General features: G+C 49.0%; 1 protein-coding gene across 1 annotated transcript; it reads right to left on the bottom strand.

The window, feature by feature from the left end:
- Positions 1-412: 412 nt before the first annotated feature.
- Positions 413-21,389, bottom strand: ZNF653 (zinc finger protein 653). The gene is made up of 10 exons (XM_048488259.1): positions 20,673-21,389; positions 16,236-16,868; positions 14,758-14,801; positions 12,507-12,722; positions 11,551-12,126; positions 7,808-7,982; positions 6,317-6,428; positions 5,852-5,966; positions 1,997-2,096; positions 413-645 (listed from the first exon to the last, which is right to left on the bottom strand). Exons 2-10 carry the CDS (start codon positions 16,532-16,534, stop codon positions 468-470), a joined length of 1,815 nt encoding a protein of 604 aa, XP_048344216.1. The 5' UTR covers positions 16,535-16,868; positions 20,673-21,389; the 3' UTR covers positions 413-467.
- Positions 21,390-21,448: the final 59 nt, after the last annotated feature.

Raw genomic sequence — 21,448 nt, 5'->3', positions numbered from 1 at the left:
CCCCCCCCCCCCCCACCCCCCCCCCCCCCCACCCCCCCCCCCCCCCACCCCCCCCCCCCCCCACCCCCCCCCCCCCCCACCCCCCCCCCCCCCCACCCCCCCCCCCCCCCACCCCCCCCCCCCCCCACCCCCCCCCCCCCCCACCCCCCCCCCCCCCCACCCCCCCCCCCCCCCACCCCCCCCCCCCCCCACCCCCCCCCCCCCCCACCCCCCCCCCCCCCCACCCCCCCCCCCCCCCACCCCCCCCCCCCCCCACCCCCCCCCCCCCCCACCCCCCCCCCCCCCCACCCCCCCCCCCCCCCACCCCCCCCCCCCCCCACCCCCCCCCCCCCCCACCCCCCCCCCCCCCCACCCCCCCCCCCCCCCACCCCCCCCCCCCCCCACCCCCCCCCCCCCCCACCCCCCCCCCCCCCCAGCCCTGGGGGTGGGGGGTGCAACAAATAAAACCACCTCAGGCCAAGCCAGAGTCAGGGGGCTTTGTGATCTGGGTGGCTCTTGAGTTTGTGGAACTTGACACTGTCCAGCTTCTCGAAGCGCTTGCCACAGTGCTCGCAGGTGAAGTTGTAGTGGACGTCCGAAGTGTGCTTTTTCATGTGCCAGTTCAGAGAGGCCCGCTGCCGGCACTGGTAGCCGCAGATCTCGCACCTGCAGAGAGAAGCTGCCGTCAGTCCTCCGCACTTCCCGACTCGGCAGGAGCCCCGGAGCATGCCCTTCTCTATCGCTGCACTGCATGGGGGGGACCTCGCCCTGAAGGCGAAGCACCCCCTGCACAGTCTCAGATGGCCACAAGAAGCAGCCCTGGCCAGCCGTTCCCATGAGAGGTGGCGGGGGGCGGGGGGATGTTCCCATAAGCACCTCTCTGAAGGAGACCGTGGGCGGGGGGGATCCATGGATGGACTCTCTGGAACCTACTTTAAATTGCGCCCCCTTCTGTCAAAGGATACACAGTGAAGAAGAAGAAGAAGAAGAAGAAGAGGAGGAGGAGGAGGAGGAGGAGGAGGAGTTTGGATTTATATCCCTCCTTTCTCTCCTGCAGGAAACTCAAAGGGGCTGACAATCTCCTTGCCCTTCCCCCATCACAACAAACACCCTGTGAGGTAAGTGGGGCTGAGAGAGCTCCGAGAAGCTGTGACTAGCCCAAGGTCACCCAGCTGGCGTGTGTGGGAGTGCACAGGCTAATCTGAATTCCCCAGATAAGCCTCCACAGCTCAGGCGGAAGAACTGGGAATCAAACCCGGTTCCTCCAGATTAGATACACGAACTCTTAACCTCCTACGCCACTGCTGCTCCCAGTGCTGAGGGAACTGCTGAAAACAACCTGCAGACCAGGCAAGATGCTTAGGTATGGGTAAGCGTCTGAACACAATCAGGAACTGAGCCTCATATCAAGATTTGACAAGCAGAATCTTCAGCGGCTCATGCCCTGGCTCCAAAAGGCATTTTTAGCTCACTTCTCCCTGCAGCAGATGGGAAGCCCTTTCACCCGTCCCACAGTGGGATTGAGCCCTCCACCCCACCCACCAGGGCTCTCTTCTGGACCCCCGTGAGGCACCTGCTTTGCCCCCACATGGCCATATAAGACTCTGGCCTCATCCACTGTTCTGCCAAGCAGAGGCAAAGACCTCACCATGGGGGGTGGGGGCAAGCACTACAGAAGTGTTGGTGAACCTTTTAGAGACCAAGTGCCAGGGGCGGAGCGAGGGGAAACTGCGTCCGGGGCATGTGTGTGCCCTGCGCCCCTGCCATGGCCCTGTCTGCCATGCCCTGCAACGCCCCCAAACACCCCATCACACCCCATCACACCCCACAGGGGCACACACCCAGTGCGTTGCGCACCCCTTGCCCCCATGCCACTGCTGAGTGCCCAAACTGGGGTGATTGCGCGTGTGTCCACAAAGAGGGCTCTGAATGCCACCTCTGGCACCCATGCCATAGGTTTGCCACCACTGCACTAGAGAATGGCTTTCTGTTCATTTCCCCACTCTGGGCCACTCACTGCAGCGGGGTCTCTCCCGTGTGTGTTCGGCGGTGAACTTCCAGGTGGTTCTTCCGCTTGAAGGATTTGCCGCACGTTTCACAGGTAAACTCGCGCACTCCTGTAAGGAAGGAGGAAGGAAACTGAACAGCCCTTCTGAGCAGTCGCTCCCAGAGAAGCCCGTCGGGCCACCAGTGCCTGTCTCAAGCAAGCAGCGCAGCCAGCATCCCAGGGCTGGCAAGAGACTCCCTCCAAGGCCTCGTGCCTCATGCTTCACAGACTTGGGTTCCAGGTCTTCCACACACCTTCCTAACCCAAGAGTAGACATCTCACTGGTGAGCCTGCAGAAATCCTCCTATGGTGCCCAGGTGAGTGCACTGTACCTGGGACTATGGAAGCTCCTCATGGGGTTGGGGTTGGGACGCCACCTTTAAACAACGGGTTTATGCGAGTTATGATGCTGCTACTGATTTTACTGGATTTTAATGCACCTTCTTGATTTATATTGTTTAAATGGCTTATATTCTGCTTTATCACTGTTGTTATTGGTTTTATTGTACACCGCTCTGAGCCCATCGAGGGTAAGGCAGTCTATTAAATCTAATAATAATAACAACAATAATAATAGCAACAACAACAACAATGCAGGAAGTTAAAAGAGAACAGGCTAGAAATCTATACCTCAAATCGCCCTCAGAAGCTCCCCCTCTATACAATGAGGATCTTTGATCACAGTATGCAGGAGGAAGAGAAGAACAGAAATCTACAGAACCAGGAAGAAACCAAGCAAGGAGTTTGTGGGGGGCTTTTCCCTCCAAGGTTTTTTTTTCAATTTTTCCAACAGGAAAAGTAGAAATTTGGGGCACCTCCTATGAGATATTTTCTTGCTTAGAATCCTTTTTAGACAAAATGCCACTCAGCGTGCAGATTTTTCAGCAAGAGAATTGACAGTGTTAGATGAATAATATTTCAAGAGGAACAACAGTAGTGAGGATTTAAAATAAACCCTAAACTGGAAAAGGACTAACTACACACTCAACAGCACTGGTTCAAAAGACACGATTTCACCATCCCAGATGGATCACCATCTCCAGCATTCAGAAGTCCACTCTACCTTTTCTGACACAGGGCTGGTAAGCGTTCCCCCGGCAGGATTCTATTTTTCCCCTGGGTGGGCTTCAAAATTTCCTGAAACTTTACATCTCCACAGCGCAATACAGGGCTGGTATAAGTATGAATGAGAAATGAATGAGAAATATGTTGTTGAAGGCTTTTATGGCCGGAATCACTAGGGTGTTGTGGGGTTACCAGGCTGCATGGCCATGTGCCAGTAGCATTTTCTCCTGACGTTTCGCCTGCATCTGTGGCTGGCATCTTCAGAGGATCATAGATCCTCTGAAGTTGCCAGCCACAGATGCAGGCGAAACATCAGGAGAAAATGCTACTGGAACACGGCCATACAACCCGGAAAACCCACAACACCCTTATGAATGAGAAAACTTTTACTGAAATTTGAATTACAAGTTTAGCAAAGGACTCTAACCCAGCATCGGCTTACTCACAAGGAAATTACATCTACCTTAAAAGTGAACCAGAGCACTAATTCTGATCACCTATTTCTAGAATAAATCAGCCTGCCTTGGCATTGTCATATCCTTTCCGCAGGTACACTGGGTGCTCATTCCAGACCCTGATCCAGGAAGAGTGGTTCCCATTCCCTATGCTCCTTGCAGCTGCTAAAAGTGAGGCCAAAGACAGCCCAATTGCAAACCCCATTGACAGGACTGCAGCCAGTGGAAGCTCTAGAGACCAGCTCTTTGGTTGTAGCAGAACTCTCCTGTGTAAGTCGCACAAGCTTCTCTCTTTGTTTTGATTATTATAACCCTCGTTTTAAAATAGAAAAGAGTTTTGGGAACTCTGCAAACTACCCAGTGTTATTCTGGAACGCCTAAACAACGGATCCTTCTTTTCCCTTACAAACTCTGCCTCTCTTCTTAAAGTCCTAGTTAAAGAAGACTGAGGGGAAAAAAGTGAAAGACGTCTTAAGATTCCACCCCCATGTTACTCTGTCTCCTAGCAAACTTCAAAGAGCCTTCAGAGCGTACTCAAAAATGGCTTCTTTATTCAAGTTAACAGCAGCATCCTGGGATATAAGAGGAAGCCGACAAAGCAGTAGCAGCACAAATCTCCAGGGTGCTACAATTTTTTCCCTGACTAGGGAAAAGAGGCCCTTGTTAAAGTTTCTTGCCCTCAAGACACCTTTTCATTGCAGCCTGGTACAGAAGGGATCAGCAGAGGGCGAGGGGGGGAGGGGGAGGTGAACGGGATCTGATGCAAGGAGAACAGATCACATTTCTTGGAACTGGAGCCTATCTCGGCAGGACCAGGAAGCCACTCTAAAGGTGGAAGTTCTACCTGGAACATCATGAACAACTTCCTGACCGTCAGGGCTGTTCGACAGTGGAATGCACTACCAGGAGCGTGGTGGGGAGTCTCCTTCTTTGAAGGTTTTTAAAAAGACTGGATGATCATATGTCGGGAGTGCTTTGATTGTGTATTCCTTCATTGGAGGGGTTTGGACTTAATGGCCCTTGGGGTCTCGTCCAACTCTATGATTTTAAGGACAGCAGCCTGACCTTCCCTTCACTCCAGTGGAGGCCCTCCCTGCTGAGCAGGCCTCTTTGGCACCCCAATTCCTCTACAAGTAGGAGTTCTGATCTGTGAATGCCACAGACCCCTGCCAAACAGCTACTCTCTGAGTTCACCAACAGCTGAGAGGCAGTGTAGACACCTCTGAAAAAGGAATGTCCCCTAAAAGATCACCAACACAGAATTTTAAACCAAATTTTGCCCAAAATACAACTGGTGAATGCGTGTGAGCTGACTTGTCATGTCCTGCTATACTTCTGCTCCTCTTCTGGCTGATCTTGATTTGTGCAACCTGCCAACAATTTGTCCCAAAAGACTCAGAGGGAGATAAGAATGGACTGCAACAGAATCAGCGGTAAAGGCGACTTGCACAGCCAAGCTTTGCCCCTTAAAATAATCAGATCCCTCCACCATTAAGGCGGGGGGGGGAGTTTCAGAACAGTCCTTTATCCTGGCTTACAGACCAAACTGGATAAAAGTTCAGGAAACACTTTTATTATTTTCAGTGCTTAAATGGAATTTGCCGCGTATGATAAGCTGTCTAATTTAATCAACAATAAATGTATTGAAGAGTATGTGGAAGATTGGAGACCATTGAGAACTTATGTGGAAAGTAGATCAGAATATACAAAATTATTAGAATACACTAAATGTTAAAAATTGCTATCTCCTCTTTATGAAAAGAAATTAAATTAAAGGTTAAGGGACATTAAGGGAAAGAGTATTAGATTTCGGAATGTTTATGATTTGGGAATATTTGATTTTGATTTTGTGAAAGCTTAGTTGGAAGTCTGAAAAAAATGTAAGGATTATATAATAATAATGTAATAAAAGTGTAAGGATATTATGTTGTATTAAGTCTACGTATGTTGTAGATGGCTTTTAATACTTTGCTAAAGACAGACATATTGATATTTTTCGTTGGTTTTTTTTAGGATTGTTTGTTTTAATTGTCATTATATTAATAAAGATCTTTTTTACATTAAAAAAAAAGTTCCCTGGCACAGCCATTCTATTTTTCAACTCTGCAGAGCCTTGGTTGAAGTTGGCACTATTTCCTTTCCTGGCCTCTGTCCACTCACTGCCCCAACAGCACCTGAGGAGAGGCTACCCTCTCAATTCTGACTCTATCATCAGGAGGGAGAAAGCAAGCCCCCACCCACCTAAAGCTCTCCCTGGCTCTCCCCCTGCAGGACAGACAAAGAACTGCTGGACACGGCAACCCACCTGAGTGAATGATCATGTGTCTCCGGAGATGATTAGACAGATAGAACTTTTTGCCACAACCTGGGTGAGGGCACACCTTCGTCTTCCCCTTCCGATGAACGAGGTTGACATGATTCTGAGCACGGAAAGAAGGGAGAAACACACACAGAGAGATGACTGGGAAAGCCATCACCAAGAACCTTGCAATCCACCCCATGTTTCAGCTTAGCTAATCGCAAGGCAACGGCGCAGCTTGGGGGATGGTGCTGCATCACCCACAGAAAACACCAGGTAGACTGAGGCATCTTTGAGGGCACAGTCGAAGGGGCTCCACTGAGGTTTGCCTGCCCACATCACACGTGACCAAGAAAGAAAGCCACTGAAGCTCACACAAAGTGGAAGAGCTCCACTGTTTTGGTGGTTGATCAGATTTAACATCTTGGGACCCAGTTGGGGAGCTAACCCTGCAAGGTAGAGAAGGCACACCTGAAAACTGCTAAGTGCTACATAGACCTGGGTGCATCCTTCGTAGGGACAGTGGAACATCTCCAACATGCCATCTGCATCCATCATGCGGCCCCGCTTGCTCCGCCTCCTCCTGAAGGGATAGACAGAGAAGAGGTCTGTCCATGTGCACATCGACATCTGCGGCCACCTTCAGACCATCCATCCCAGGAGACCAAGTGAAAAAATAACTACTTCCATCCTTTTCCCCATCAATGAATCTCACTGAGCCCAACCATCTAAAAAGAGTGGCATCAAGTGATTCCACCAGGCAGACAGTGTAGCACCAGAGAGAAATCTGTCCGGAATCCTTTTTCAAAGCTGAAAACTTGGGAGAGGCCTTCCAAGTCTAACTGCAAAGGAAACCCATGCACTGTACTGTTGAAGGCTTTCACAGCTGGACTCAACTGGTGGTTGTGGGCTTTCTGGGCTGTGTGGCCGTGGTCTGGTAGATCTTGTTCCTAACCAGAATCAAAGGCTACCAGTACTTAAAAACTCCAGAATCAAAGGCCAAGGGCATACTACTAGGTTCATGGACAATGAACTCCACGCAGTCACAGGATCTGCATTCACTAATACTGTTGCTGCTGCAGGGAATGCAAATGCGAATACGAATGTAAATGGACTGAAAACCCCAGCTGCAATACAATGCAGTCAACCACACCTTTCCAAGAGCACTCTTGGATTCAAATCCAAGGTGCTCTTGGATTCAAATCAAGCTGTTGTAGGAGGCTTTCAGGTCGAACTCAACTGTTGTTGTGGGCTTTCCAGGCTGTGTGGCCGCAGTCTGGTAGATCTTGTTCCTAACGTTTCGCCTGCATCTGTGGCCGGCATCTTCAGAGGCGTATCACAGAGGGAAGTGTGTTACACACTGTGTCCTGTGAGAAGGGAATGTTTAGTGTGGTATATAATGTCCATGTCCCAGGGTGGGGAACCAATCAGTAAGTGTTTGGGTGGAACTTGCTATGCAAATGTGTGGTTGACTGCATTGTATTGGAGGTGGGTTTTTTTTTACGAATGTAAATGGACTGAAACCCCCACCCACAATACAATGCAGTTAACCACACCTTTGCATAGCAAGTTCTACCCAAAACACTTACTGATTGGTTCCCCACCCTGGGACATGGACAATATACATCCCCGCTAAACATTCCCTTCTCACTGGACACAGTGTGTAGCACACTTCTCTCTGACACCTCTGAAGACGCCAGCCACAGATGCAGGCAAAACGTTAAGAACAAGATCTACCAGACCACGGCCACACAGCCCAGAAAGCCCACAACAACCAACCCCATGCATTATTTGTCAAATCAGGTTGAGGCTTCTGTGGGTGCCATAGAACGTGGCATATTCAGCCCCATGGGAATTGTCAGTCACCAGAGCAGCATTTTCCAGAATCTAAGGGGAAGTGGAGTCCTTTCCTACTATGGTGGGCCGACATAAGAAAACTGGAAGTCCTTAAGGCTCACTCACTTTTCTGGCTCTTTTGGGATTTCATAGATAATAGAGGACCCGTTGCCTTCCACCTCCTCCTCAGGTTCAGGCTCTGGCTCCCCAACCACACCATCACCGGCTGCTTCTGAGTCACACAGAGTGTCGAGTTCGGCTGGAGGCTCCTCTTGTTTGAGTTCAAGCTGCTGCTCGTTTTCTGCCAGCAATGACAAAACAGAATGCAGGATGGTTGAAGGCTTTCGTAGCCAAAATCACTGGGGTGTTGTAGGGTTTCCAGGTTGTATGGCTGTGTTCCAGCAGCATTTTCTTCTGCCGTTTCGCCTGCGTCTGTGGCTGGCATAAGATGCAGGAGAAACGTCAGGAGAAAAATGTTACCAGGACACGGCCACACAGCCTGGAAACCCCACAACACCCCAGAATGAAGGATGTCAGAGCCCAGCAATGAGCCACACCTTGTCTACAGGTGTATGATGATTGAGGCTGAGATCAAGCTTGGGAGAGCCACACTTATCTCACCCCAATCCCAGGTCCTTTTCCCTCCAATGACTCCAAACCAGCTGAGTTCTCAAGGATTTATTGAAAAATAGAAGTCAAAGAAATAAAACATAAATGCAGTTACAGAGATTGCTCAGCTGAATACATTCTTAGGTTCTGCTGGGACCTCTTGCCCAAGAGATGCTTCTCTTACCGTGTTTCCCCGAATATAAGACAGTGTCTTATATTAATTTTTGCTCCCAAAGATGCGCTATGTCTTATTTTCAGGGAATGTCTTATATTTCTGTATTCTGTTCGTCAGGCATGCTTCCAAACAAAAACTTTGCTACGTCTTACTTTTGGGGGATGCCTTATATTTCACACTTCAGCAAAACCTCTACTACGTCTTATTTTCCGGGGATGTATTATATTCGGGGAAACAGGGTAGCTTAGCCCATGATAGTGTCACCTTGGTCTTTGTTCTTAGTCTCCAAGAAAACTTCCCTCCTTGCCATGGGGTTACCCAAAGCCTTTGAAGTGCCTTATTTGGGCATCTTCCTGTCCTGGGCACATTCCCATGGCCTTTTGGTTTCCCCATCCGGCGATCAAAGACCATGTTAACATGTAGGTGTGATGCTGCTAGATTTACAGTACAATTCCATCACAAGTCGAGGCAAAAACAATCCGTGCACAGGGCACCCCGAGCCTCCTCTGAACATGATATGTCAAGCAGCCCTTCTGTTCCATTCAATGAACAGGCAGCTAAACGTGCGGCTGAAGCTCCACACTGCCCCAAGTCCTGGCCCACAGCTTCGTTATTAAAGCAAAAGCATGCTGGTCCTTGGTGAAGGTGAATGACTTCTCAACAGGTCAGAAGCTCAGCGGTGCCAAGGCCAGGCTCGGAAGGCCTTGAAGAGCCCCCAGCAGAGAGAAGCCAAGTGCAACTCCTGTGCACTTCCCCAAGGGGAATGTGGCCCTTTCTGCTTTGGCAAGGCCTCGGCTCTTGTCAACAAAACTACCACATCAGGCACAGCAAGCCAGAGTCGCCAGAGTCGCCTCCAAGTGAGCTTCAGGCAAGGGTTTTGTGGTGGATGGGTAACTGCTGAGAACTCCTTCGCAAGGCTGCCTGTCTCTGAACTGTCATGTGCTGGATATGAAATTCGGAGATCGCATTTTATATTTTAAAAGGAACGCTTTTGTATGTGTCAGGATGTGCTTTCTGCTTCCATCAAAGCGATGCCCTCAGGTGAGGACATTCACACCTACTCTTGGGAAGGGGCTCCTCATTCCTATGTTAATGGACTTTTCCCTTCCTTTCATTTCCTCTGATGCGCATACAGTGCCTACCTCTACCAGTAACCTGTGGGTTCACGGTCACCCAAAGTCAAATAACCTGTGGGTGATTCATTGAAAGATGTCGTAGTTTTGTTATTGATTGCCAGATGGTGTGACAACTGAAGGCTGTGGCAACCTACTGGAGTCAAATCAATTGTTTGCCCATTTCCTTGCCCCCTATCCCTTGTTCTGTGTTAGGTGCCACTCTAACAAACTCTGTGTTTTATAGTGGAGTGTTGACACTGTATGCTGTTGTGATGCCTGGGCTCTGCTGGTGGGTCTTCAGTCTGGTCTGTGGAGAGGTGTATGGGAATGGCACTTTTGATGAGTCCATTTGGACTAAACTATTGATAAGACTCTGAATGGTTGTTGTATCTATCTGTCTTTTATGGACAATAAAGGCTTGTCTATATCTATTTCCTTTGATGCTTGCAACTATAGATAACTAGGAATGACTCTGGCGCCAGGGTGGCAGGTGACTGGTCTATTGCTGCTGTGGTCTTGGGGATGCCTACCCAACGGCTCTTTCTTCCCGCTGTGTCCTTCTCACATTCCATGGGGAAAGGGAGGGGGGATTTGTGGTTGCTGAGTGGGGATAAAGACAGGCGCAATTGCAAGCGTGGTCAGAGCTGACTTCCGCAAAGCCAGGTGCGTGCTGTGGTTATCAATAAAGATTCCAGAGTTCCTCATTGACTTCAGTTACAGAACCTGACAGTATGTCAGCTCACCTGTAAATGTAGATGCCAAGCCTTCGCTTCTGACACCGCTGGCATCATAGAGAGACGGCCCTTCCTCTCCTTGCTAAATCAGTTTTTATTAGGCTGCTGCAGTGGAATCATGGCTTGGGGAAGAACTGCCTGCTGAGGTCAAGTTCCTCACAGCAGCTCAATCTGGCTTCCGTGGAAACTTACTTACAGGAAGTAGCACAAGAGGGGAATGTTTGTTAACAAGAGCTCTGGAGGTACCTTCCGCTGACAGCTCCATAGGCCCTTCTTCACTCAGGGAGGAGTAGTAGTAGTTTGGATTTATGTCCCCCCTTTCTCTCCTGCAGGAGACTCAAAGGGGCTTACAATCTCCTTGCCCTTCCCCCCTCACAACAAACACCCTGTGAGGTGGGTGGGGCTGAGAGAGCTCTGAGAAGCTGTGACTAGCCCAAGGTCACCCAGCTGGCGTGTGTGGGAGTGCCCAGGCTAATCTGAATTCCCCAGAGAAGCCTCCACAGCTCAGGCGGCAGAGCTGGGAATCAAACTCGGTTCCTCCAGATTAGAAGGCACCCGCTCTTAACCACTACGCCACTGATGCTCCAGGCCACTACACCACTGAACGCATGTCCACTTCTGAATGCCCACGGAAGTGTGGATCATGCCCTCCTAGCCCACTGAAGAGCCGAGGGGAAAGCCAGTGGTGTCAGTTACCTTTTTTTAATTTTTGTTTATTTATATATATATAAACCTTTATTAGGCATAGAATCCATATAACAGCCAACATTGTCCAAACAAGTATCCCATACATGAGAATCATCACAGGTAATCATTTCAAAGTTTCTATAAGGAACCTAACTACAAAAGTTAAAATCTCGGAGGCGGAATTGTTAAGCAGAAACGTAATCTTCCCCACAGCAGAGTATTCATTAAAGATTACAGGACAAAGAGCAAAAAGTCTGGTCCTTAATCCCTCGTATTTGGGGCAGTCGAGCAATATATGTTCCATAGTTTGTATTGCTGTGATGCAATGAGGACATTTCCGCTCTTGCAGGTCGATTTTTTTGGAACCTTCCTTGTAGCATAGAGCAAGGGAAGGAGTTACAACGAGCCCTAGTGATTATCCATCTATGCTTGGGCTCCTGAAGTAAACTCAAATAATCTGCCATGTGATTGATTTTAAATTTGATGTTAAAAAAGAGGGGGGAGCAATTGCTTCTCGCCTTGTCCTGCAGAACTTGAAGTGTCAGTTACCTGTTCTTGTGCCAGTGCCCTCCATGGTGCTCGGCTGCCTGCTCTCGGGCTCCGTCTGCGTATAGGCCGCCACGCCCTCGATCATGGTGCAGGGCAACTCCTCCCCTCCGCCACTGGTGACGTTCAGCTGGATCCCCTCGGCAGTCAGGGCATCGTACCCAGGGCCGGCGATGATGATCACCTGCGAGCCTTGCATCATCCCCTGCACGGGGCAGCTGGCCACAACCTCTCCGAGCGCCCCCTGCGCGACGCTCTCAAAGAGGGCCCCATGGCCTGAGCTCATCTGCACGGGCACGGGCACACACACCACGGTCTCCATGGTCTCCGGGCCACCGAGCGGTGGGTCGTAGCACATGTCAGCACCCTGCTCTGCCGTCAGGTTCTCAATGTGGTGCTCAAAGGGGACGTGGATGCCGTCCTGTGTGATGAGCCCATTGGCGCTCTCCCCTCCTGTCTCTGCTGGAGGCTGCCGCCCCACATTGGCATCAGCCTTCTGGCTCTCCGGCTGCTCCTCAGACTCGGAGCTGGAGTTTGCCTCGGAGGACCCTGAGCTCTCGGACCCTGTGCCGTTGCCAACTGCAAGGCCAAATCAAAGAAGAGAACATGAGCAAGAATACCCATCGCCTACTGCTCCCTGTTGACTTCATTACCTTGCTGTTTAAAATACATCTGGCTCTTACCCTACCAGCAGTTTCTATGGATCAAAAACTTCAACACCACCACCCCCTTGTGGGTCAAGATGGCCAACAATTCCACAAGTGCCAAATATACAAAGTACCCCATTTTCTCCCCCCTCCCTAGAGCTGCTCTCAGCACTATCTTTTCCCCAAATGCCTGACAGACATCAAAGGAAGGGCATCTTCTAGTCTGGCTTCTCTTCCACTACTGGTCCTCTTACTGAGGCCATGCTAGAATAACAGACTGAAGTTTCCAAGCTGTGACCTCCTCAGGCTCACCATTTTCACACTCGTTTTCAGAATCGCTGAGCGGCTTCAGGGGCGAGTGCAGGTCCTGGAAATAGCGGTGTCCAGCCTCACACTGCCACACAGCAGTCGTGTACATCCCAAAGGTGGGATCCAGCTCTGAGAGGTGTGGCTCATAGGGACAGCGGTTCTTGTGGTCTTCATACCAGATCACTATATTTTTCAGGCAGTTCACATTCCGCCTTCTTCCTTGGAAAATGGGGACGGGGGGAGGAGAAGGAGAAAAAGAATGCGAGCTTGAACAACACAAAATTGCAGGCACTGTCAAGTGGTGGCACAAGATAAGGAAATTCGAACCTGGAACTTATCCACCGTGCACCCTACCAAACAGACCTGTTCTCAGACAGGGGAGATGGTAAGGAGCATTAGTACAATATTTTTACTCAAAGATGTTACTCTAAAAGACTTTGAAACTTGACTGTGTTGCATTTACAAGCACAGACAACTCAAACCACCATGATCAGAGTGTGTAGGGAATATTTCTGTGGGCTGCCGTATTCCATAGGCACCTTCTGTATTTCCAGAAGCTGCACATAAACCAAAATAGTGCACTCTATCATTCCTCACAACGTCCTAAGCACTGAATGCAAGCCAAAAGGCCTGCATCAGCCTCCTGTGTTATCAGGTGATGTCTGTAACTTCCAGGCACCAGCAGCCAAGGAACCATTTCCCTCGGCCACAGGGAATGGAGAAAGCACCTTTCCACAGCCACCACAAACAATGCTCTCATTTGAGAGTCTGCAAGGAAGCCTGACTAGAAAGGAAACAAGCAGGTGGGTAAAAGAGACCTAGAAGAGGAGGACGCCGTCCCATTGTCACTTGCCACAGCCCAACATACACAGCAAACTGGGTGTCTCTTTCAGCCTATCAAGCTTTAGACATCAGCAGTTCCTACAAGTGAGATCAGGCATCCCAGGGCTCTGCAGTGGCTGAGCTCCAGCGGACTTGCCCCACCACCAGGGTGTCAAGTGCTGTATTTGACCTTGGTTCTCATCCATTTGAGCACCAACTTGACTCTTGGCGTTTCACCCGGACTCTGTGCCTGGGTTGAGATATGCGTACTTGGGTGTTATCGTTAAGATTGCTACTTTCAGTGTGAATTCTTGCCTTCTTTCTGTGTGAACTCTTTTGTTTTGGGTATCTCTGTACGGGTGGGATGCTGGTCTGGTTTTATACTGCTGACTGAACTCTGGGGCTCCAGAGTTCTCCTGCTTTGCCTGCGAATCTGTCTAAGCCAGTGAATAAAGAACTGTTTGATGTTACTTTGATCTGGACTCAGTCTGTCCGTTACTCCGGGCAAGTGCCCCAGGGAAGGCAAATCCACCAGCATCAGTCCGCCCCACTTCCAGAGGGAGGATCTGCCCCCTCCCTGATTGTCCTGCCCAACTAGAAAAATAAATTTGAAGTCAGTAGGCACTGTTTCCTATTTTCAGGAATCAATATAAGGCATAACAGGGACCATTCCTTACAGAATCATCTTTTGCATTTTTATTCTTCAGTAATTTCAAATTCAGTGAAGTGCACTTCCATGAAAATATACTGACTTCACCTCTTCTTTATTTTTTTATTTCTTGTGTCATTTGAATATTTATCAACATGAATACATTCTAACAAATCCTTAGCTTCGAGTTTGATTCTGTTCTCACTCACTGGGTTTCAGTGTGAGCTTCCAAAAGTGGAATCTTGGTGAGGAACAAGTTGACTGCCCCTGTTGCAGACACTGAAGACTTGGCAAGCCCTGCCAGCCACGGTAACTGTACAACCATTCCCCACGGCCCTCCAAAATACTTCAGCAGAGGATCTGTCTGCAGAACGGGTACAGACATGAATCAAAGTTGCTCCTTCTCCCGAGAGCAGCAGTGGCGTAGTGGTTAAGAGCAGGTGTACTCTAATCTGGAGGAACCGGGTGTGATTCCCCGCTCTGCCGCTTGAGCTGTGGAGGCTTATCTGGGGAATTCAGATTAGCCTGTGCACTCCAACACACGCCAGCTGGGTGATCTTGGGCTAATGGTTCTTTGGAGCTCTCTCAGCCCCCACCTACCTCACAGGATGTTTGTTGTGAGGGGGGAAGGGAAAGGAGTTTGTAAACCCCTTTGAGTCTCCTTGCAGGAGAGAAAAGGGGGTGGGGATATAAATCCAACTCTTCTTCTGCTTCTCCTAAGAAAATTATTCAGCCAACACCACAAATCAACTGAGACAGACCAGTAAAAAACCATTTACTTACTTTTCTTCCGCTGTGGCTCATAAGGCATCTGTTCCCATGGCTTCCTGCAAGAGACAACAGTGGAGTATCACAGCATGAACACTATGAAGGAAAACCTATTCTAGATCATAAGAACGTAAGAAAGAGCCTGCTGGATCAGACCAGAGTCCATCAAGTCCAGCACCCTGCTAGTCGCAGTGGCCCACCAGATACCTTTGGGAACTCAGGAGATCAGAAAAGGGGTTTCTTGTGGTTCCCGAAACAAAACAGGAAGTGGAAGTTTGAAACAAAAATCTCTTCCTGCCCCAGTTTTCATAGGAAACAAAGGCAACCATTGCGATTTCACGCAAAGTGCTTTACAGCATCTCTCATTCCCCCTAAGAATAGCCATGAAGAGGTGGAGCATCTGTCCAAAGCAAAACCTCAAGATCACAACCCAGTTGTGTATGCAAGAGTTGCATTATAGTTTTAAAGAACACTACCAGTTAAAACGTCACCTGTAAGAAACAAAGATTACTTCTCAGAATGAAAACACCTGAGGCTTGATTATTGGAAATGGCTGTTATGACAAGAATCCCCTGTCGTTAATGAGGAAAGGCAGATAAGGCAGGGGGAAGGGAAAGGGAAAGGGAAGGGTGGCGACCCTGGTTCTTTTCTCAGAATACCAAGACTTGGTTTGTTAAGATTTATTCTTCTTCTCTTGATTAAGAGGACTTTCTTTTTCCTGTTCATGAATTAAAAGGCTATTGGATTTTTTTATCGTCTGGCAGTCAGGAGGTGTTTTTTTGTTTTGTTTCATTTTTCCTGAGAAAGCTTTGGGGGAAGCTGTTTGGAGGAGTCTGTAGTCTGCTGTTATCTGGTCTATAAAGCTACAGAAAGGCCAGAACAAGGGCACAGGCTCATACCAGTTGACATTTTGCTTCCAAGCCTGCCTTGATAGCTGAAAAGTAATATGATTCAAGCCCATAATATCAACTACTTGCTAACTGAAGCAAGGACAATCAGTTTAAGGAAAAAATGGCCTTCTCTCAGTGACACAGAACTCACCAGCTCCAGGGAGGGAGCCGTGGTTGGGTAAGGCCTTTTTCGCTGGCCGAGACTGGACACCCGCTGCTAGCAGACACAGATGCCAAGCTAGACAAACCAACGAACTACCTGCTCCGGATGAATTAAAAAGCTGAACAGAAACAACTGCATACGCTCACAAAAAACGTGAGCTAGTTGTACCACGGGTTTCCCACGCACCAATACTCAACGATACTGCACAATTCTTAATGTATTGTTATATGCAGAGGCGGTTATCCGGCAAAATATGTATTAATTAAGAATGATGCGTTGTAATTGAGTATTGAGCCACTGGTGCAGTTATAATGACATATCCCACCTGGGGGTTGCCAAGCCTCCTGCCTTCAGAGGCTGCGGACCCCCCCCCCCCCGTTATGGCATAGGATGGCCTGCCTTGGAGGTAGGGAGGGGGGGCTGGCGGGGGTTGCTCTTACCCGCGGCGGCCGGCGCGCTGCTCCCGCTCGAGCTCCAGCAGGTAGGCGGCCAGCTTGGCGTCGCTCCAGCCGCTGCGCTGCCGCAGGTCCACCCACGGCCCGTGGGACTCGCCCAGGTAGACCCGCCGCACGTCGTACTTCTTGCGGGACTCCAGGCGCCGCCGCGCCCGGTCCGACTCCGTCAGCCGCGGCCTGCCCCGCGCCCTCCGCCCGCCCCGCGCCTCGGCCCCGCCACCCGCCGCCTCTTCCTCCTCTTCTTCTTCCTCCTCCGCGCCCGCGTCGCGCTCCGAATCGCTCATCCCGACCCGGTATCCAAGGGCCCGCGCGCCGGGAGCCCTGTCGTCAAACAAAAACGGCGGCGCGCGGCTATGACGTCACCGCCGAGCGCGCCTCTGCGTCCGCCAGGGCCCGGCCCATAGAGTTGTCGTAACCAGACGGCCCGTTTGGATCCAATTGCCAACTCCGGGATGGGAAATTTCTGGAGATTTTTGGGGTGGAGCCTGGAGAGAGCCGCGTGTGGGAAGGGAAAGGATGGATCTGTGGAGGGTGCGCACGCTGCCACGGAGTCCACCTCCGAGGGAATTGGTCTCGTCACCTGGAGACCAGGTGTAGTTCCAGATCGCAAGATGCCTCCTGGAGGTTATCAAATATATATATAATTTAGGATTATTAGTAATATATTTATTATTATTATTTATCTATATATTTATTTATACATATTATCACGTATTTATACCTATATTTTCACACTGTATTTGTGCACTAAAATCTTATCCCTGATGTAACTATTACTCGCAAATGTAAAGTACATTGTTTAAAATTGATGTGGCAGATCCTATTCTGTTATTACTGGAACCATTTTAAGCCAGAATGTCTGCCAATGTATATGTATTCCAAAATAATAAAATAAAAATGATTCATATATATATACTCTACCTTTAAAGTTCAAGTACTTGTAAAAGTTTCCTTAAATAATGCTTAACACATAGATATCACAACCTTCACAATGACAATTTTACTGCAGTGATAATAAAAAAAAGTAAATTATCTATGAACCGAAAAACAGTTATGATTTCCGTTTACTATATACTTTTGTTCATAATACGACATATACAAATTGGCCAAAGACACACCCGTGGGAGAACCCATACAAATGCCTCTTATTTGTTTATATAAATACTTATCAAATCTGAAAAAAATTATTTTCCAAAACAATGTCTAGCAAATCGAACAAAAAATTAGTCGAAGGATGGCATGGAACTCTCTGATCTAAATAATGTTGGGCTGTTGAACGTGCCGCATCGTGTCGTATATTAGTGTAGAGTGCTGTAACATCATAGGCAAGTGTGTGCTGATACTGTAGTACCCTCTATCTTTGCATGTTGTGGGCACCTATGCACACTGTCCCTTTCTTACACACACAACATCTCAAATGCTCAGCTCTTAAACATTTGTGGAGAGGGGGGAGGAATTGGTCTGCTGGAGAAAACAAACTTGCCAAAATTCTTATCTGTGCAACTTACTTGTGCTGTTGGATTTAGCAACCCTTTGGGGTTGCTAAACATACATATGCTACAATGGATGGATTCCACTTAACACATGCAAATCAAGCTTGCTAATTGCACCCTTTACACTTTTAACCAATGCAAATGGTTCTTTCTCCCACCCTGGACATTCCACAGGTATATATACTCCACTTGCTTTACTACCATCAGATCCTCTGAAGATGCCAGCCACAGATGCAGGCGAAACGTCAGGAGAAAATGCTACTGGGACACGGCCATACAACCTGGAAAAACCACAACACCCTAACCCTGCAAGAGTTTGTAAGAACTGTAAGGTGAAAGTTCATGAGGAGACATTTCCCCAACACAACCCCCTTCAGAATTGTGTTTTTAACCCCCCAGAAATCCTCAGGCTCTAAGAAGCCAGAGGTGGCAAGATCCCATCTTTGACTTCAAACCAGATTATCAAAGTTTGGCTAGGTGCCGTTCCGAGGTTAGCACACCGGGGAGTATTGGTGCAGGCTAATCCAGACTCCAGAGTTATGAGTAATGACCAACGTTTGCAGGAGCAATAACTAATCATTCCAAGATCGCTCAAGAATATTACAGGGGTGACTTCTCCAGAAAACCAACCAGAAACTGATCAGGCAGAACACCTTCATTTCCTGGTCGCTCAACACCAGGCATTAGGCACCCCGAAAAATTATGTCTTTTTTGCCACCACAACCTCATAAGGGATCCTCTCCCAAGGGCATCCTATTGGGGGGGGGGGGAGTCTGAGCCCCCTTAACTCCACCAGTCAGGAGAAATGACATTAAAAGGGCTCCCCATCTGAGCCTGCTTTCATCCTGAAAACTTCCACAGCTGACACAAGACTTTCTTCAAGACAGATTTAAGGCTCTTTCCATTCTACCTTCTAGCTCACCCAAGTCCTATCCCAATTTCTGGCTAACTGGCTTCTTAACCTTCTGTTTCCCCCATTGCTTTTCTAGGATGATGTTCCCTTTTTGTCTTCAGCCACCTAATGGCTATGATTTTTCATCCTTTTTGGAGACACTCCCTTTACCTGCAACTTGGGAGGGTTACCTCCTCAGATAAGCCTGTCGGAGAAGCATGGTGTCTGGGGGGAATGTATCTAGTGATTGAGATGCATTCCTAAATGTAACTGCTACAAAATATACGTAACTACTTCTCTACAAGATATATGTAACCAGCCTCTGTGATTTTGGGTCATTCTTTCCTTGGTCTTTGCTTTATGGCTTCACATGCTGAGTAGATAACTAGGCTTTCCCCTGACCCTAGTCCCACAGAAAACAGGGCTGTTTCCACTATCCTGTGCAGGTAGGATGCCAGGTGGCTTTATCTCTATTGCCGACTTTGTGTCGCCTCTGTTCCAAACTAACTCTTTCTCACATTCCTTGGGAAAAGGGGAGGGGGGAGATCAGCATTGTAATAAAGCGGGTAGCAAAAGCCGGGTTCCTCAGAACTGACTTTGCCAAGTTGGGTGCTTTGATGCCGAACAATAAACGCTTCTGATCAACAACCCAGAGTCCATTTATTGCTTCAAGCTTCAAGACCTGATACATGGTAATTTGTGTTAAAATGCAGACTATTGGATACAAAGATTTCACACTGAATGTTTTATTGGGTTGCCACAAGTAAATTGGTGCTGAACTTTATCATACAATTGCCTAGCTTTACTTGGCTAGAATATCAGAAGAGCCCTGTCGGATCAGACCAATGAAGGTCCATCTAGTCCAGCATTCCTGTTTTTCTGGTGTGCATGTGATTGTACTGGCTCACAATGTGTAATCCACCATAATTCCCTGAGAGAAAGGTGAACTATAAATAAGATCAATATATTATTAAAAACAAATCGGAAGAACATCAGAAGTGGCCTGCTGGATCAAGCCAGTGAGGGTCCATCTAGTGCAGGGGTCTGCAACCTGTGGCTCTCCAGATGTTCATGGACTACAATTGTAGTCCATGAACATCTGGAGAGCCGCAGGTTGCAGACCACTGATTCTAGTGCAGCATCCCGCCTTACAAAGTGGCCAAGCAGTTCCTCAGGTAGGCATAACAGTCGAAGCCTTGGCTGGATTCTGCTTCCTGGTGCTGGAGTTTAGAGGCTGACTACCTGTGAACAAGGACGTCTCTGTCAGTCCCTGTGGCTAGTGGCCCCTCTCCATGAATCAAATTCCCTTTTAAACCTGCCTGTGCCTGGGGCCATCCTTGGGCAGCAAATTCCACATTTATAATCACTTATTGTGTAAAGCAGTATTTTCTTCTGTCCATCTCAAATCTATTGCCCACCACCTGCATCAGAGAGCCAGTGCGGTGTGACGGCTAAGAGCAGGTGCACTCTAATCTGGAGAACAAGCTTTGATTCCCTCGCTCGGCCACTTGAGCTATGGAGGCTTATCTGGTTAACCAGATTAGCTTGTGCACTCCAACACATGCCAGCTGGGTGACCTTGAGCTAGTCACAGTTCTTTGGAGCTCTCTCAGCCCCACCCACCTTACAGGGTGTTTGTTGTGAGGGAGGAAGGGAAAGGAATTTGTAAGCCCCTTTGAGTCTCCTTACAGGAAAGAAAAGGGGGGATATAAATCCAACTCTTCTTCTTCTTCATTGGGTGCATTTGAGTTCTAGTACTTCAGAAGTGGAAGAAAAGATCTCTCTGTTACCTCCCTCCACCCCATGCATCTTAAATAGGGCAACAAGATTCTTCTGATTAAGCCCCTCCCTCTCCTCTTATTCCCCTCTAGAAGCAAGTTGAGCTGAAGCCCAGAGCTGAGTCTACATCAGAGAGAAAGGTCTCCTGTGAAAATGTGTCTAGCTCAGGAGTCTCCCCTGTCTACTGGCAATACTGGAATTTTGGAAAGTGGTGGTGGGTGCCACCAAAAGCTGGCTGATGAGGCACGAACAAACTCACATCAGACCCAACAGTGTTGTAGCCAGACTCAAGATGTCGTTCATCTCCAAGGAGAGGCTTCTTAGCCCAGAAAGATCAGGCAGCTGGGGGCTATGGCCCAGACAAGACGCTGGCAGGATGTACCTGCTGGAGAGGGTAATTTCAGCTATCAGAAGGAGCACACCCCGCCCCCCCCACACACACACGCCTTGTTTTATTTTATTCCAATGCAGACAGTCTTGATCTTAACCTCAAGAAGCAAGTTAGCAGATGCAAAAACTCTCTCCCAGTTTCTTCTAAGTGCCAGACTGGAACCAATGAGAGCAAATGGGCAGGAAGCTGCCAAATTCAACTCAGGACCCTGCACTCGAAAGGTCAGCCCAGGAAAAGGAACGCACAGTAGGGGCAGCACTCTGCTGCAGTGCCCTTTAGGGCGACTTGTGAAGTCGTTACGGATGACATAATGAAGAGACAAGACGCAGCGATATCAGGAAACTGGTGGAGAGAAGCCAGCGGCTCTGGCTAGTCTGCCTAGTCTGCCGAGCTGGGGTCCCTGGCACCTTTATTAAGGGTTTTGGGAAGGCGGGAGAGCAGGAGAAAGTTGCGCAATTCATGACTCATCGGAGGGCTGCGTTCGTGCAGGGGGAAACGTTCCTGTCTGGGTCGAATCCACATTCAGGTATCTTGTGACCTGGGTGTCTGGGGGACCTCGTGATGGGTGTGCGTGTGAGCCCAGGAGGGGACAGATGACGCAGGCATTCCTGTGCACTTTCTGAAGCTCTACTGGGTTCGCTGAC

The sequence above is a fragment of the Sphaerodactylus townsendi genome, linkage group LG03, assembly GCF_021028975.2.
Source record: "Sphaerodactylus townsendi isolate TG3544 linkage group LG03, MPM_Stown_v2.3, whole genome shotgun sequence".
Taxonomy (NCBI): Eukaryota; Metazoa; Chordata; class Lepidosauria; order Squamata; family Sphaerodactylidae; genus Sphaerodactylus; species Sphaerodactylus townsendi.
This window is presented reverse-complemented; position numbering and strand designations above follow the sequence as displayed.

Coding starts and splice junctions, on each gene's coding strand:
- ZNF653 (XM_048488259.1), bottom strand. CDS start 16,534: ATGAGCGATTCGGAGCGCGACGCGGGCGCGGAGGAGGAAGAAGAAGAG. Junction 7,983..11,550: donor GGGCACTGGCACAAGAACAG/GTAACTGACACT, acceptor CATTGCTGGCAG/AAAACGAGCAGCAGCTTGAA. Junction 646..1,996: donor ACGGGAGAGACCCCGCTGCA/GTGAGTGGCCCA, acceptor TTCTCTCTGCAG/GTGCGAGATCTGCGGCTACC.